This window comes from Paramisgurnus dabryanus, chromosome 20, assembly GCF_030506205.2.
Source record: "Paramisgurnus dabryanus chromosome 20, PD_genome_1.1, whole genome shotgun sequence".
NCBI classification, from domain to species: domain Eukaryota; kingdom Metazoa; phylum Chordata; class Actinopteri; order Cypriniformes; family Cobitidae; genus Paramisgurnus; species Paramisgurnus dabryanus.
The window spans coordinates 24229362-24246690 of NC_133356.1; the positions used below are offsets into that span (position 1 = coordinate 24229362).

The 17329-nt window shown below is 38.1% G+C and overlaps 1 protein-coding gene across 21 annotated transcripts in view; it reads right to left on the bottom strand.

Moving 5' to 3' along the window:
* Positions 1 to 17329, bottom strand: part of kcnma1a (potassium large conductance calcium-activated channel, subfamily M, alpha member 1a) — a 279908-nt gene that overhangs the window by 45621 nt on the left and 216958 nt on the right. For 13 of the 21 annotated variants that reach the window (XM_065297216.1, XM_065297210.1, XM_073812902.1 and 10 more), the window contains 3 exons: positions 15272 to 15358; positions 15039 to 15115; positions 7738 to 7911 (listed from right to left, as the gene is read on the bottom strand). In XM_065297216.1, the coding sequence (XP_065153288.1) occupies positions 7738 to 7911; positions 15039 to 15115; positions 15272 to 15358 (338 nt within the window). The remainder of the gene's footprint in view (positions 1 to 7737; positions 7912 to 15038; positions 15116 to 15271; positions 15359 to 17329) is intronic. The other 8 variants (XM_073812910.1, XM_065297219.2, XM_065297218.2 and 5 more) reach the window with 1 other exon arrangement.

Genomic DNA, 17329 nt, shown 5'->3' on the forward strand with positions numbered 1-17329 from the left:
TGCATAGCTTTCAGCTGTGTGCACACATATCCGATAAAAGTTGTTTACGTTTGAATTTATGTCGCTCTACATACGTCATCTGGTATAATTGAAACGATTAGCTATGAGCTACGTACAGACACATTTGATAGACATTCGTATGGCCCAATAAACTGCTCTGGGCATTCGTAAACCACGCCTCAAATACGAGAAAATGAGCACAGGGTTACCACGTCTCATTCTCTATGAGACTGGTCTGGTGTTAGCCAGGCTAGCCATGAACACAAATAAATTAATCAAACTTTGCATGACTATAACACGACTTTCCGTGAGATCAGTCTGCGTTTACTGTACAGTAATTTCACTGTAATTGAACTACTCGACTTGCACTTTATACTACAGTTTGCACTTACAGTGAACTTACACAACAAAATACTGGTAACTACATGTACTTAAAGGGATGGTTCACCCAAAAATATTTCTGTCACCCTCATGTTGTTTGTAAACCTGTAAATCAATTTATTTGTTCATCTTCACAAATGAAGATATTTAAAAATAAATGTTTGTAACCAAACAGATCTGGGGCACTATTGACTTATAATAGGAAAAATAATACTCTGGGAGTCAATGTTGCAGATCTGCATGGTTACGAATATATTTCAAAATAATAAACGTTTGTGTTGGGCAGAACAAAGACGTTTGTACAATTTTGAAACAACTTGAGAGTGAGTAACAGAATTTTTGGGTGAACCATCCCTTTATTATGGGATAGCTTTAGGTTTGGAACCAATTAATTACACAGTTACAGAGTAACTGTACTTTATATCAAGTTTATATACTATATGCAGAACAGGACTGTAATATAAAGTATACTGTGTCACTTTTTGTTTGAAAACAAAAGGCATAAAATGCCTCACACTTCATTCTAGCTCATGTAAGGCTAGTACATTAGTTTATAACTTCATGAGCACATTTTACTCACAGAAAAATTCTTCATTAATGTTCTATTAAGGGCCGTTTACATTATAATGATAACTATAACTATAAAACATTTTAAAAATCTTTTATATTAAAGAGAATAGGGTTAGAGTTCACACCAAAACTATAACGATAAAGATACAATATACAATATCTTTGGGATCACTTTCTGAGCAATTTTTCTGCCCTGATAAACGGTAAACCATTGACAGCTAATCAAATCTATTTGAACTTCAAGTGCACGCACTCTTGAAATGACAGTGGAGATGCTCATTGCTGAGGTATAACATAAAAAGTTATGCGTTGAGGACATCTGCTGGTTACACGCTGTGTAAATGCATCAAGAACAGCATATTTACAAATTCAGTGACATGTAAACAATTGAAAAGTTTTTATTACAAGAAATATCTAATATTAGTTAATGCCAGTAAAGGCAAGTGATCTGCGTGAGTGCCGCACACGTGGGCATATTAGCATAAATGTATTGTTACGTCCAGTGATGTGGACGCTAATATAGTTATCGTTATAGTTAACGTTATAGTTATAATGTGAACGACCCTTTAGTCTTTTTGTAAATTTGTAAATCAGTAACCAAGGGGGTGGAGCTTAGCAAAGATGAATTAGCAAACTCATGCATGGGATCCTGGAAAAATCATAATTGATACATGCAACAAAACAAACAACTGAGCAATAATCCCTACTACCCGAGCGTAAATTTCACATTCAGCCAGCTATTAACTCAGATGGTCTGAATCTGGGATGTGTTTAAATGCATGTAGCTTGCTGTGAACTGCATTTCCCATTGCAGCAGAGTCTCATCTTTCATTAGTACTGTATCTGATGCCATAAAGGTCAGAGCGAAGGCCCAGGGCGAGGCAATGACACAAACGCTCAAGCGAGGCCCCCGTGCCGGTCCTGGCATATGTCGCTTGCAATCTACGGGCGCATGAAGAGTCGGCCGACTCTTTGGCTAGCATCTGTCCTACGCGGCGGAGGGGACGACCGGCCCTTCTTCTGCCTGGTGGTAAGGAACTGTCAGCTTCAGTTTCATGACACACCAGCTGAGCTGGGGAAATGAAAATGCAAACATAATTTTCACGTCAGGCTGCATAAGAGCCGACAGAGCTGATTTCCACCGTGCCAGGAGTGGACAAGATCCACTCTCTGGGATGCGACGCCTCACCCCACCGCGCTCATCACATCCTCGGCTAACTCTTAAACCAATCCGAGCAGGCAGGAGAAGGGGAATAAAGAAGAAATATATGCCCCGAAGACTCGGAAAAAGCCACGACCCCTCTCTTCTCTGCTCCGAGTACTACGGACGATTGTTGTTTACAAAACAGCAATGTCTGGGATTGCCCTACTGGAAGCTTCCTTGTGAAGGCTCATAAGTTCAAAACAGGAATTAATACCCTTTGCGAGGTTGAGCACCTAGAGAGTCTTTAAGGCCTGTGTAATGAGGGGGATAAGTCTCGGCCGGAGGAGCAAAGGGACTGTTATTGTCATTGTAACTTAGAGCGGAGGCAGCTAACTCGTTCAGGATATTTGCTCCCTAAAGTCTGCGCTTGCAGAGATAACAAACTCTTCTTAATAGTGTGCAGTGTAGCAGAGATATAATGAGTGCTGCATGGCTCCCTACTTCTTGTCAACTGCTCTTGGGCTCCGACTGTTGCCAAAAGCAAGAGACATGGTGTCTGCTTCTCACGCATCTCATTTTCATACTAATAATTCTTTGTCTGGCTTCGGCGGCGAGCAGCATTAGCATCCGGTTGATGCACGCACCAAATCAGAACAAAAAGTACACAAGGGCTGTTTGAGAAAGCGCCGATCGGGGAACATTACTTGTGTGAGACAGGCCGTGTTTACAGCCACACGTTTCATGCATTCAGCAGAATTATTGCATTCAGGGGAATAGTATTTATTTCACCAATAACTGAGCTCCACCGCATCATGCTAAGTGCAGGGATACTGTGATGTATTTATATGATTTCAGACTCATGTGGGTGCAGAGAGGTTGAAACATGCTCTCAGCAGTATACTGTACAGTAGTGTTGTTGCTCTTATTATTTAAACAGGTGCAGAGGGCATTTAATTTAAGTGGACAAGCTTCAGAGAATTTCTTGTATAAATGTTGCTTAGAAAAATACACCACATGGACGACAGTATGTGGACACCCACTTATAAAAAACAAGTTTGGTTAGTGGAATACATAATAGGGTAGTGACACATTGCATGCGTGCTGGCTGCGTCTGGGTCCAAAGTTGCCCTGAAACACCAAACGAACTGCATCCAAGTAGCATGTCCGTCATGCGCCTGTGTGAAATATTTTCAAAATGTTTGCGTTTTATAAAAAATTAGACGATTGTTCTGTTTGTTTCCTCATAAGTTCGCCGTCTGCGTATCTTCTGCTTTTCTTCTGGTGCACTGGTCTGCCATGCTGAACAGCCAATCAGAATGATCTGACTCAACATGCTGAACATGCTGCCAAAAAAGGCGAAGGTGACTTAATTTAGTTAACAGTGCAGAATACACAACGTAAAAAGTCAGACGACGCCCGATGGCCTACCGTCGACTTGGTGTGTACTTAGCTTTAATGCTACAGCATACAATGACATCTAACTGTGTGACCACACAAAGACAATGCCTCTAGACACTAGCTGCATTTCTATTACAGATTTGCGGAAAACTTTAGCGTTGTTTTCTAAATGACTATTGCAAAATTAAGGAGTTTCCATTAACCGATGATATGTGACTGAAATGCAGTTTTTCCTTCACGATAAGTCATCGCAAACGAAGGAGACGTAAGAGTATTATCCAAAAATTAATGCCAAGGAAAGTCCCTTATACTTAGGAGCAGCAACGTATGGATGTTTCATAGAAGTAATAGTACATTATTTTAAATTAAAAGAGATGAAGGAGTGTTATCCAAACATTATTGGCAAGGAAAGCCTCTTATACAGCAGACACATATTGAGATGTTTCTGGAAGGTTTTAGTAAATACTGCATCATCTTCAAATAATTATTATGCGACTTACTTGTATCAGGTGTGAATAAACTGTTTCCATTGCAGTTTGGCGAAATAAATTATTTCTGAATTAGCATAAAAACCACCTCATGTGAGCGTAATTTTTCTTTTATGCGCAAGATCAATTGACGCAATTTGAAAGGTAATGGAAACGCAGCTTCTTTTTGTATACATAAAGAAAAAGGTATTATCATTATTATTGGGTTACAGTGTAGAAGAACTTGAGCACATAAAGCTCAAACTTGAACCCAAATAATCACCTGTAAGATCAACTGAAATGTCCAGTGTTGGGGGTAACGCATTACAAGTAACATGCATTACGAAATAATATTACTTTTCTAAAGTAACGCATTACTTTTTAAATGTACAAATGAATATTTGAGTTACTTTTAAAAAAAAATAATGCAAGTTACTTTTTAGTTTAATTAACTAGATTTAAAAAAATTATGTACTGAATTAAACTAAACGTAGTCACACTATGCACTCTATGTGCAGGGTTTCCCGCAGAAAATTTGTTAGTTAAGGTGATAGGGTTGGGTGGGTGGGCGGGGCCAAGGGCGTGGCAATCAAAGGGGCGGGGCGTATGCGTCATGATTAAAATTAAAATATTTTAATAAAATAAATACATAAAATATTTATTTTTTAAACACTTAAATAAAACTTAATTTTGAAGAAACTATGACAAAAAATGAACATATACTAGATTATCAATGAATTAAATGTTTTACCTCTACTGGGAATAGCTCCGTGATGAAGTGAAACTAAAGGGTTAATATATACAAACTAAAAACCAGATGTTGTAGAATGTAGAAATTCTTTTTTGGACGAGCTAGTTAAGGCGGTAGGGTTTCCAAGCTAAGGCGGGCTGCCTTAACTGAAATATGATGTGGGAAACCCTGATGTGTACACGTCTGTGTGGGAACAGTTTGAGTCAGAAACTGAGATGGCAGGCCAGAGCTCGACATTTTTGTGATGAAATATGCAATTTCTGAACTTTTCAGTCATAAAAAACACCTGCAAGGCCTGAAAGAGATCAAGCCTCAGCCAAGAAAAAGTAAAGCAAAAGTAAATAACAAATAACGTAAGCATTTCCATGAAAAGTAACTAAGTAACGCAATTAGTTGTTTTTTGGGAGTGACTTAATATTGTAATGCATTACTTTTAAAAGTAACTTTCCCCAACACAGGAGCAAATTTTATTATGCAGCGTTATGCTAGAAGAATGCAAGCTGTTATTGTTAAAGCTTTCTTGTGCTTAATCATTTTTATTATTGGCCAATGTCTACACACACCTATTAAAAGTACAGACACTGTGGTGTCAAGGTCAAGGTTATATTCACATCATAAGGAACTTGGTCCATCATGTGATGACATCAGTCAGAACAGAAAATTTTCATCTGAAAATCATTATTGACAGAGAGAAATTAAAGTCAGGTGGAGAAACTCTGAAAATTTTTTTATCATAAAGTTAGATCTACAGTAAGACTACACTGATGGAGTCAAAACCAATTCACCGCTGAAATTAACTGTCAGAACTCCAAACGTACAAACTCGGGGTAAGAAAAAGCCAGCAATGAAACCCAAGTAGAAAGACGTTAGGAGAAGAGATCAGTAACTATGTAAAGACCAGTAACTGGTATCCAAGGGATATCACTACAGACCAAAACACAAGACACAAAGTTAACCTCATCACAAGGATTGATGCTAATGTAAGCCGATGTAGCGAGCGCTCAGAAGGCATTTGTAGAGGAAATGCGATCGGCTGAACTGACCCGCTGCTTTTATAGTAGGTCGCACTGCTGCCATTTCTAATTGGCAGACGCTTTAGCGTTTCACATCTGCTATGGCTTAATGAGAAGACCCCTGTTCAGCGCTGTCCTTTACACAACTAACTGCTCCAGTCATCTGACCTCATCCAATAGTCTGAGTCACCAGCATCTCAATTGAGTTTCTGTCAGGAGATCTCTTCTTAACTTCACCATTGAGCCTGATAGTCCCACTGTGGTATACAAGGCATTAAATAAAGCACATTGACTTTTTCTACCCTGATTGCTGGCTAAGAGAAAATCATCGAGGAGGATCAGATCCTGTGGAAAGGGGGAGAGTTTGATGTGTTCCTGCAATTGCCGGTGTACCTCAGTAAATAGAGGAAGACGTTTTACTTCGGCGAGTGGAAATGGTTGAGGCATTAATGGCTTGTGGTTGTAAAACATGATTGTCCAAGAACAGCTGAACAGACATTTCCAATATATATATATATACTTACTCTTTATAAACAGATCATCTCACTAAAGATCCCTTTCAATCAAAATCAAGCATGTGGTATACACATTTATATGACTGTAAAAGTAACAGACGTAAAACATTTGCAGTTATCAATTTACTGATATCCAATACCTGTCTGTTTCAAAATGAAGAATCAAAGTCAAAAGGGATCTTGATCAGTGAGATGGACATTTGAGTTACATCCTAGAGGCTGTTTACACTTGGCATTAACATGCGTTTTCGTCGATCGGATCACAAGTGGACGACGTTAATGCCAGGTGTAAACGGTGTTCAAAACGTTTTGAACGCGTCCACTTTCGACCACTTTCAACCACATTCAGAGGTAGTCGAAACCACTTTCGATCAGATCGCTTTGGAGCTGCGGAACGCAATGTGGTTGAATGTTTTCGAACAGCCACACGCGACCGCCTTCTCTCCGCCCATTTATCTAATCTGAGGTATTAAACACAAATTTTACGTCTTTTTTGACTTCTGGCGTGAACATACGTTGAACAGCGCTATTTTTAGCCTTTCATTGATAAAACTACTTCTCCGTAGTTTCATTTTGAAAGCGTGAAAGTTGCGCGATCCTATTTCATCAATTGCGCTGAAAATTCAGAGAAAGCTCTAACATACACACATACAAAACACTGTGCAGCATGTATACTTGCTAAACAAGCAGTGTACTCTGACATAATATTAGTTTGCGTCCATATAAACTCATAATTAGTCCCGCTCGCGTTTGAATGACAGCAGAGAGACTCGCCCACCGTCTCATGGACCGTCCTCTCACAGTATTCAGGACAGAAGTGGTCGAAAGTGGACAAAAGAGACAGATTTAAATACCAGGTGTAAACGTAATGTGTCTCTCTCGTCAACTTGTGATCCGATCGATGAAAACACATCTTAATACCAAGCGTAAACAGCCCCCTATTGTTGCATTTCTAAACGGAGCACATTTACGACTACGGGCTGTCTTGTCCAATCAGTCCTTCTTTTGCCCAAAAAAGGCATTTCACCCTGCGTTGTCTAAGACCATAGGAATGATGGTATCCAGTGTGTTTAAACCTGTAATTTTGGGGGAAAAATAAGTTAGCCGTTCAAAAGCAAGACCCTTTCACATTAAAAGAAAACATTGTCATGTCAAAACATCATCATTAATATCCCACAGGTGTTTGAATTTAAACAATATACAGTACACCAAAACAGTGACTGTAAAAAAGTCACCAGCACTGCACGAAAGCATGCGCCAACACACTCCTACTGCACCTATTGCAGCACAAAGAAGCCACGTCACTTAACTACCACCAATTCACCAAACAGATAAAATAATATTTACTAATACTACCAACACAGCAACCAATAAGCCACAGTTACGGAAATAATGGAGGAACGAAACAGCACATGAAACACATCACAGACTTACAGACACACACACACACACACACACACGGACATCGAACGGCATGTGGTTGGCGATCGAAACTTACAGGCACGTAAACTGGTTGAGAAATCATGAACAGAGACAGAAGAAAGTGGGAACGCCCTCTGAAGACTGTCCATGTTACTATGTACACTGCCTGACATGCACGAGCAGTCGCGCTCAGAGCGCCCGCAATCAAAACAACATGCCAGTTTCATTCGCTTGTAGACGGACATCTTGGCTACAGTCATGTGTTGGATGAGAGGAAAGGAAAGCAGCAGGTTAATGGCAAGGATCAAAAGAGCTTTTCCGAACAGGGAAGCTTGAAGGTAACTTTTTCAAACAGGATTAAAAGTGCAAAGCCTTAGCAGCGAGCTGTGACATGACTTGACCCACAGAAGGAGCACTGCGTTCCCGTTTAATGATTCGAAGTAGGCCGATTCGGTTTACACTGCGATGGTGGAGTGCGATCCAAATTTGTCAAAAATGTTTTTATCTTAAATGGTGTCTGTTTTGATAGGAAGCAGTCATCTCATAGGGGCCAAGCCATGCTCTAAGGCTGATCATGTCATTAAAAGGTCTTAAGGTCAGATGTGACAAAATGATCAGGTGGTGGGGAGGCAAGGGTTATTCAGGCAAAAAATAATGGGTGAATGTGTTCAGCAGCAAAACCTGTTTGGATAACATCCTCTGTGTCTACAGGAGAGGATCACGTACCTGTATCCCATCATGCAGCAGCAGGTGATCGGCATCACATCGTGCTACAGGCTCTAACCTGAGCATTCGATTCGTTCAGTCAAACTTTAAGAGGTTGTTTGCACAAGACACACACTTAAGTCTTAATAACCTTTATCCTATGCAAGCATGCCATAAATGGACGTCTGTGATCGACTGCATTTCTCAATGGTCCACTTTGTTGCTTCTAGGCAAGTCCGGTGCAAACGACCCCTTACTTTGGTCACTACAAGACTCAATCACATATTAGATGGGAGATTTCATTTAACATGCCAATTCATAACATGGTTATAACTCCCAATAAGAAGATTTGTATGCTTGAACACATGCTTCGTACTCAGATGTGTGTAAATCTGTGTATGGAAACGTATGCATGTTATTTCCCTTGGGAGCTGTGGTAGGAGACTATAGCAACATTTGATTGCTGTGAACTGGACTAAAAACAGTCCGTGGTACGCATTCTCCCGGTGCCACCTTGCTAACGGACCGTAATCGAGTCTGGCACCCTTAAAAGTGCAAACAATCCACAGGGAAAAGCCTGCTTTTGACTTCCAACTGAGGTTATGAGCCTGAATTAAGAGGCCGATTTCGGTTGTATGCTGGAGAGATTATATGCTAAATGATTTGGCCTTTAGAGCCATAACCTCAGGGACTGTTATTCTTATAGAACCATGCATAATAGCTGAAATTAAGGAGAGCAGGCATGCAGAGAGGGGCAACCGTGGTCGTATCTATTTAATGGGAGCCTGGTCAACTGTTTACAGGGCTGAAACAGATTAAGGCGATGCAAAAACATGCAGCGGCGGGGCTTAGACTTAATTTCATGCTGAAATCTGTCGCTTCAGAGTTTAAGGGCTGACATTCATTTGAGCACATAGTATGTGGTTATGTTAGTCTGTGAGACATGGAGGGCGGAGTAGACACAAGACAACATGATGATGTGAGTGGCTGAACACGACTAAACAGAGAGCCTAATTACTGAAGCCTCTTTAACAGAACAACCGGATTTAGCAAGAATGCTCTCAGGGTCTTTTCTCATCTTACTGTACAATTACACTGCATTCATTTTAATCAAATCGGCTTTACAAGTTATTTCAACTTAGTAGTTTAAATTTCGACTTGTAATGAGTTGCTATAACTCATAAAAACAGGTTGAAAATGCTTACTGTATTTTCCAGACTATAAAGACGCTCCAGAGTATAAGTCGCATTTTGAAGAGGAAAACACATAAATCGCACTGGACTATATGTTGCGTTTATTTAGAAAATGCCAAAGAACAGTCCTTTAATCTGGAAAGGCAAGTTATTCAACTAAACAATGGAACACAGAACAGCAGGCTAAATAGGTGTATGTACATGTTAACGTAACATTAGCATTTATTCACCGAACAAGACAATAGCATATCGAACATACCTGGGAGGCTGAATAGGCTAAATTAACACGACAAGCCAAATCTAGTTCAAAAATGTCCCAAAGTCATTCCGCATCATTGAATCCATTGAATTACAAAAATCGCGGGTGTAGACGGTAATGGTTTCTCTTGGTTCATATGAAATAATTTTGACGTATAAGTCGCACCTGACTATATATAAGGACCCACCAAACTATGAAAAAAGTGTGACTTATAGTCCGGAAAATACGGTAATTAAAAGTCCACTGTGTAGAGTTTTTGCGATATCTAGGGGTGGGATTATGAATTGCAACCAATGGCTCAGTCCATAACTCACTCCTCCATTTCGAAATGCATAGAGAAGCTACGGTAGCCACCACAGGACAAACATGTAGTCGTCTGAGACTATGGAGTGGAAAAAATGCCCTCTATATACAGCAGTTTGTCCGTTTAGGGCTACCGTAGAAACATGGCGGTGCGAAATGGCGACTGCGATGCATCTAGTTAAAACTGGCTCATTCTAAGGTAATAAAAACAATACAATTCATTTTATAAGTTTTTATACATGATAATATATTTCTGTCAAAATATTCTTCTAAAAGTTACACACTGCACCTTTAATGGATAGGTTCCCAAAAATTGGGATTATTTACAGTACTCTCCCTCAAATTGTTCCAAACCTGTATACATTTCTTTGTCCTGCTGAACACAAAGGAAGATACTGTGAGCAATGTTTGTAACCAAACATTTTTGAGCACCATTGACTTCCATAGCATTATTTTCCTACTATGGAAGTCAATGGTGCCCCTGCATCATTACAAATATCTTCCTTTGTGTTCAGCAAAACAAAGAAATGTATAAAGTGGAAGTCAAAACAGTTAAAACAGTTGATTGAAATAACTTGTAAAGCCAATTTGATACAACTTAAACATTTAAGGCTAGAAAATTATACTGCACTGGCTGTTTCCAAAACCTAGCAGCTGGTAAAGAAACTGGTTTCAGAGAATTCAGACAGGCTTCCAAAGCATTGTAATGCCATGTCTTGTAATCTAAAAGTAACTTGTGTGTTTAGAGATAACCAACCTTTCAGATACTAGGGTGCTTAAGAATACATAAAAAAAATTAAAACAAGAGTCACATATAAAACCAAATTGGTTAAACAAGACCTAGGATACAATAACAGCCATACACATCCATACAGTAAACCAATATAAAGAAAACACACTCATTGTAAAACCTACATATAACTATGTGACAATTGAGAAGACTCCTCCACTCACATTCACTGACAGCAATCTTGCTAAATAGGTTTAAGAGGACCTCAGTGTTCCCATTCTGTTCCGTTCTCATTTCTAGAGCTACCGTGGCATCTAGTGGCCACATTCTGTACAGCATCTAGATCAATACCACCATGACTCAGATGTTAAGAGATGCACCTATCAGTGAGGGCAGTGAGTAAAAAAGGGCCCGACTACAGAAGAGAATTGAAATGCAGAAGTGGAACATTTCAATTCTGTGGATGGTTTTAGTGTTGTGTAGAGAAGCTGGGCGGAGTCTGGGCGGCGGTGCAGACAAAGGGGAGGCTGTAGGCAAGAGGGGCTCAGATTGTTTTGATTGTGTTTTGGATACGATGCTCGTTTAAGTCTTTGATTTTGAAGAACTTCCCACAACACTCGTTACGCTCTCTGAAAATACAGCAGCATGCGAAATTGCCATGACGTTTAGAGGTCCTATTCAACCTTCCCCCACTTGGGACTTACCAAATCCATGATTAAGTAGCAATATCAATTTGCTTGTTTTATATATTTGTGATTGTCTTGACAGTCATTTTGGTTTAGTTCCTTTGGTTTCAGGAGGGTCACAAAACGTTTAAAAATTTAGGATGTCAATAAATACTCGGGAGAATTATGCACTAGTGGTTGAAAATCTTATTTTTTTCTGTTACCGATCAAGTGACCCCTTTGGTTTGGAAGGAAGCTTTATTATGCTGTTTTATTGTTTTGGGCTGTTGACAGTGGAGATGAGAGGATGCAGCAGCTAGACTGATACATGCAACATAGATATATAGATATATATAACTATTGGAAGAGTGAGACAGTCAAACTGTACTCTGGGCCACATGAAACCCGTTTTTACTCACAATATGTCACTACCAGTGAGTGGTTTAAATAAAGAGGTGGTATTCCAAGGCAGCAAGGAAGGAAATACATCGAAAAGTATGTCAATGATCATAAAGGGAGTAAAAAAGAAACACAATCTACCATAACATCAAAGCAAACCTTATATTCCTTACTGTAAGGCTATCAACCTCTTTTAAGCTGAAAAACAGTTTAGCATCATCAAAAAAGATATGACTGGGGGACTGAAGTATAAGGAAACATGTTTCCTTATACTAGTAAAAGATAAAGTCCCCCTGTGGTAAAAGTCAAGTTTTTATTGTTGTTGTTTATTGTTGTCTGTGGTGGTTTTAATATGCTTTAACACATTCAAATTCATATTGCAAATATGCAAATTTCATTATTCAACACCACTGCTGAGTATTTTCTCCATAAAATTAAAGTTTGGTTTAAAATTGTTTGAAACTGGTGAATATAGCATCTATTTACATATATATCTACGGTTTGAGCTGTGCGATTAAGTATAGATGGAGACTAATTAGCATATTCATAGATCCGCATATATTAAAGGAGGCGCAATGATATTACGCAGCAGCCGAAAATAGTCCCTTTAGTATCTTTCAATAGCAGAGGACTATTTTCGGGCACTACGTTATATGTCCTTGATTATTACGCCAAAATTAGTATAGTATAGTTCCTAGCCATATCTGCCTAGTAAATCGCAACTTTTAATTTTCCTTCGGTCTTAGTACACAATGTAACTACAGAAGAGTCAAGTTTTGTTTATTTTTGAGTGCGATGCTAATGGTCTAATCAGATTCAATGGATTATGCTAAGCTATGCTAAAAGTGGTACAGCCAGACCTGGAGATCAGCTGAATGGATTCCAAAATGGTACAAATCAAATGTTCAACTCTAGGGGAGCTGGAAAATGAGCATATTTAAAAAAAAGTGGAGTGTCCCTTTAAGTGATACAATTATCGACTACATGGGGACTTTAACTTTTATCAAACTGGCTGACTTATTTCATTAAATAATTGAACAATTATTCATAAACTGATTGTGAAAAAGGGCCTTTAGTTAAAACTGCAGTAAAAGGTCATTGGGAATAAGGCTGAATTATTCATCCTGTGGCTAACTGGTTTGGACAAATGCTTATATAGGTCATGTAATAACAATGCATCATTCTAACATTAATGTTAATGTGCTTAAAACTTTACAGAAATATTGCTTTGTTCTATTCGGCCAACATTAGCAATTAACAAAAAATGTTTTAAAGTTAAATTTAATGTGTTTTAAATGCATTTATACTAAATTCAGCAGAAATTATTTTTGATCAAAATCTAAATCTCCGATTTGTGGTGCTCTGATAGCTCAGACACTCTTAGCTATTAATCTCTCTTCTACTTCAGTGACTTCCTGTCATAAAAGGTTTGTGGCTGGCCGAGGCAGCAGAACATGACAGCGGTGCGTCCGAACAGCACTAGCGCTGGGTAAACAGGGTGGATATGATTGGTAAAATGATCCTGGGCCAGGAGTGTTTGCGGTACGTCTGGCGAGGGCGGGCCAGGCTGCTCTTGTCTTTTGTTTTTCCACCTGACTGATGTTTTTAGTATCACCCGTCTCACACTGACACCGGCTCGAGCTGACAGTCTCTCTCTTCATCCCTGCTAATCACGTCATTCTCTCTTTACATCTCTATCTCTCTCCACCATTAGCCGATGACTGGCTTTCCTCTAGAGTCATCCTCTTTTCACCTTGTCATTTTCCTCTCCTAGGCCTCCATTTTGAAGCTAGTGTGGTTTTAAGGAAGCAGGTTGTGCTGTTTATTACAGTCCTCTTTTTTCATACCGCAAAAACACAACATTTTTGTTTGTCTTTTTACAATGATGTATTGTTATTCTTCCAACATTGATTTTTTTTTCTTCTAAAGCTCTAACCTTTGATATTAAACTTCGGCAATTAATTCAGGCCAAACCTCTAAACATATCGAGATATAAAAACTTTGTATTGTACAAGAAAAAAAAAATTATTCATTCAATTTACTCAACTTTTTTAGGTAAGTGGTTGCAATCAATTTATTTAAGCTACATTTAAACAACAAAATTAGAAAAAATAATTTAAAATAAACTTTTGTTTAAATGTAACTTAAATAAATTGATTGCAACCACTTACCTTAAAAAAATTGAGTAAATTGAACAAATCATTTTTTTTTTTTTTGTAGTTTGAGTATCAGATGTGAATCTTTGATTTTTACTTTACTAACTTTATTCCTAAAGATATGAAATATTATAGATGTATAATCCCACTAATAGAATGAACAGCTATGGCAGTATAAAATTTGCTACAAAAATTTGTTCTGATTAGGTCATAGGTCAAAGGACATACGGGTCACATGACAAATAAAATGTGGGTGCAGTATGAATACATTTTAGATACACTGCATCCACCATGTTTACATTGAGAAGCTATGACCTTTGACCTATACTACAGTATATAGACCTATACTCATACTATATAGAAAGTACTGTTTTACTGATAAAGCAGTAGGTACTTCATCTAATTCAGTACGTACTCTCATAGTACATGACACAGAGTGTATTCATTTTAATTGGTTTTAATCGCTTAATCCATCTGTATAAATGTGATAACTGTTACCAGTTTGCATATATTTACCAAATTGCCATCTTTACTTCACATAAAGTACTAGTCACTACAATTCACAAGAAGCTGATATATGCAAAGTGATTGATATAGCATTTAATTTAAAGAGCAACAAAGCCTAAAAGCTTAGCTTAGTGTTAAACACTTCCCTTGTTAATATGCAAGCATTGTTCTTTCCTTTTGTAAATGCAATGCATTTGTTCTTTGTTAAAAGAGAGAGACATCAGCATTCATTTTCTTTATGAAATGGAACCAAAATGTTTAAACTTACATCTGCTTTCATCATACTGTCTCATTAAATGAAATAAAATGCAAAAAATGTTCAGATCGCTTTAAAAAGCAAATGAAAAACCGATATTTGACAAGCTAAGAAAGGTAACACAACAATTTCCCGCAAAATGAAAAAAGTAGGCAGACAGTTTCTATTCAACCTAGGCTCATGGCAGTGGACGGCTTTACTTACTTCTCTTGCAGCCACACTTTTTTATCCTTTTTGGATCTGTGATGTCATCGTGACAAGCCTTGCAGTAGAAAAAAGCTCTGAAGAGAGACAAGAATTTAAAATTCCCCTTCAAGCGCGTCCTTCACATTTCACAGCTTTCATTTGTATTTAAGGGGGAAAAGTAAACAAAAAGAAGCGTGCAGACAAACTCAAGAGGACAAAAAGTAATTCTGATGGATTGAGGACACAATTACCTTTTCACTTCTTTGGCATCGCTGGCGATAAAGAATCCCAGCGTCCCCTCCTGCATCTTGACGTGATTTCCCGGGTTGATCAGAATACTGTTTGGTGAGAAAGAGGGTCATTCTAATTAACATGAAGAAAATCAATCTTGCACATTTAAACGCTCTAATCAAGAGGAATGGTACACATGTTTTTTGACCTTGTTGAGAAGACGGATGAGCAAACATGTAAATACTGCTTTGTGATTTTCGCCACTGAAACTGAAGCCGCAGGGACAATGTTAGCAAAGGGAAGCTTCTGCAATACCTCTTGATTTTATACAAAAAATACAGCATGCCAATTTTAATTCTTTTTCTCATGATCTGTTTGGTGAGAATTAAAATTGGAGTGGTAATAGTCGCAGAATTATGGTCAACAGGCCTTGTGAAACAGATGATGTGAGGTCTATCTCTACACAAGAGGTGGTTTTTACTGTATCTCCTGCTTTAGTGCAGTAAAATGCAAGGGAATGACCAGCCCACCAAGAATTCAGGATGCAACCACAAGCTGCAATACTTAGCCAATATTTCACCTAGTCTGTGAAACCCAGCTAATCACATTTTTGAAAGTCATAAATAAATAAGGAATAATTGACGACTGGCCATTGAATTATTTTTGAAAATAATGCACACCCAAAGTGGTAATGCCACAAACGGTTACCACAGACGTTGGGTTTTTTAAGACATTTGACATGTTAGGTGTGTCTTTTACAGAAAAATAATCAACACCCGTGGAACATTTCTCAACCAATCAGAATAAAGCATTCAACAGGCCAGTGGTATCAATAAATAATAAAACCTTGATATCTTTAATACTGACTGAGTAAGGCCATGTCAAAAATCTAAATCAATGATTGAAATCAAACTTTGATGCTCCTTATGTCATAATTAAATTACCAAACTTGTATTTCACAGACAGGGTGACATATATGCAATGATGTAAAACTGGGTTTTAGTCGCAATGCATTTATGTCAGTATTGTGGTCAGTTTTAGCTGAGACTGGGCAGCCAAATTCTAAAGGGAGTGCATCCTCAAAAACATTAATTTACTAATGCATTTGAACGTTGCAATTAATCATGAATAATCTATCATACATAAATATGCGAATACGTATATTGGAGCAATACAAGTACTGTCCTGTACTGTATGCAAGTTCACATTCAGTGCATGCCTAACTGCTTTCACAGACAATGCACACCTACTGCACTGAGAGCATGCAACATGTATAGTAAGAAGCATGGCCGTAGCCAGGGTTTGAAAATGACCGAGGTCCAGGGTGGGGTGTTAAGAGTTAACAAATGCTATCCCAGGTGAAAAAAGTACACTTAAATGAAATACACTTTTTTAAGTACACTTAGTAAATTTGAAACCTAAGTATATCATTTATTTCAATAAAAATCTAGTTGGTACTGGTATTCTTACTTTTTCAGGTAAACTGAAGTACTGCTCAAGCGGAACTTTACTTTTGATAAGTATATTTGTAGCATAACTTTACATAACTTACAAATGTACGTGCTAGTATTTAAGTGGTTTAAGTACATTAAAGCATACTTTATTTTTACCTGGGATCTAAAATATTCTGTCTTAATCTTTTTACACTTTGGGTACACACTCTGTTTTGGGGGGTGGACTGGGACTGCTGGATTATTCATTACTTTTTCATGCAACAATGTTTATTTTTGTAATCATTTTAATAAGCAATATTATATTACAAAAAATTTCAAGATTTTAAACAAAAACTTGTTTAGTGCTCTTATTATTTTCAGCATGACTTTCTTAAAGGTGACATAGAATGATTGAACGTGATATTTATTCTTGTTCTGTGATGTGACATGTAGACATCTTTTTTTTGTTTGGGTCTGTAATGCCTTAGAAGCTTCCTAAAAACCTCTCTCAGATAGCTCTATTAGGGTGGGGGATTTTAAACAAGTGGTTTTGCACCGATTTGGCTCCCCTTACTGGCTTAACTTACAATCTCATTACTGATTGGCTGACTTTGCTGCCACTCAAAAAATTTAGCCAATTATTTT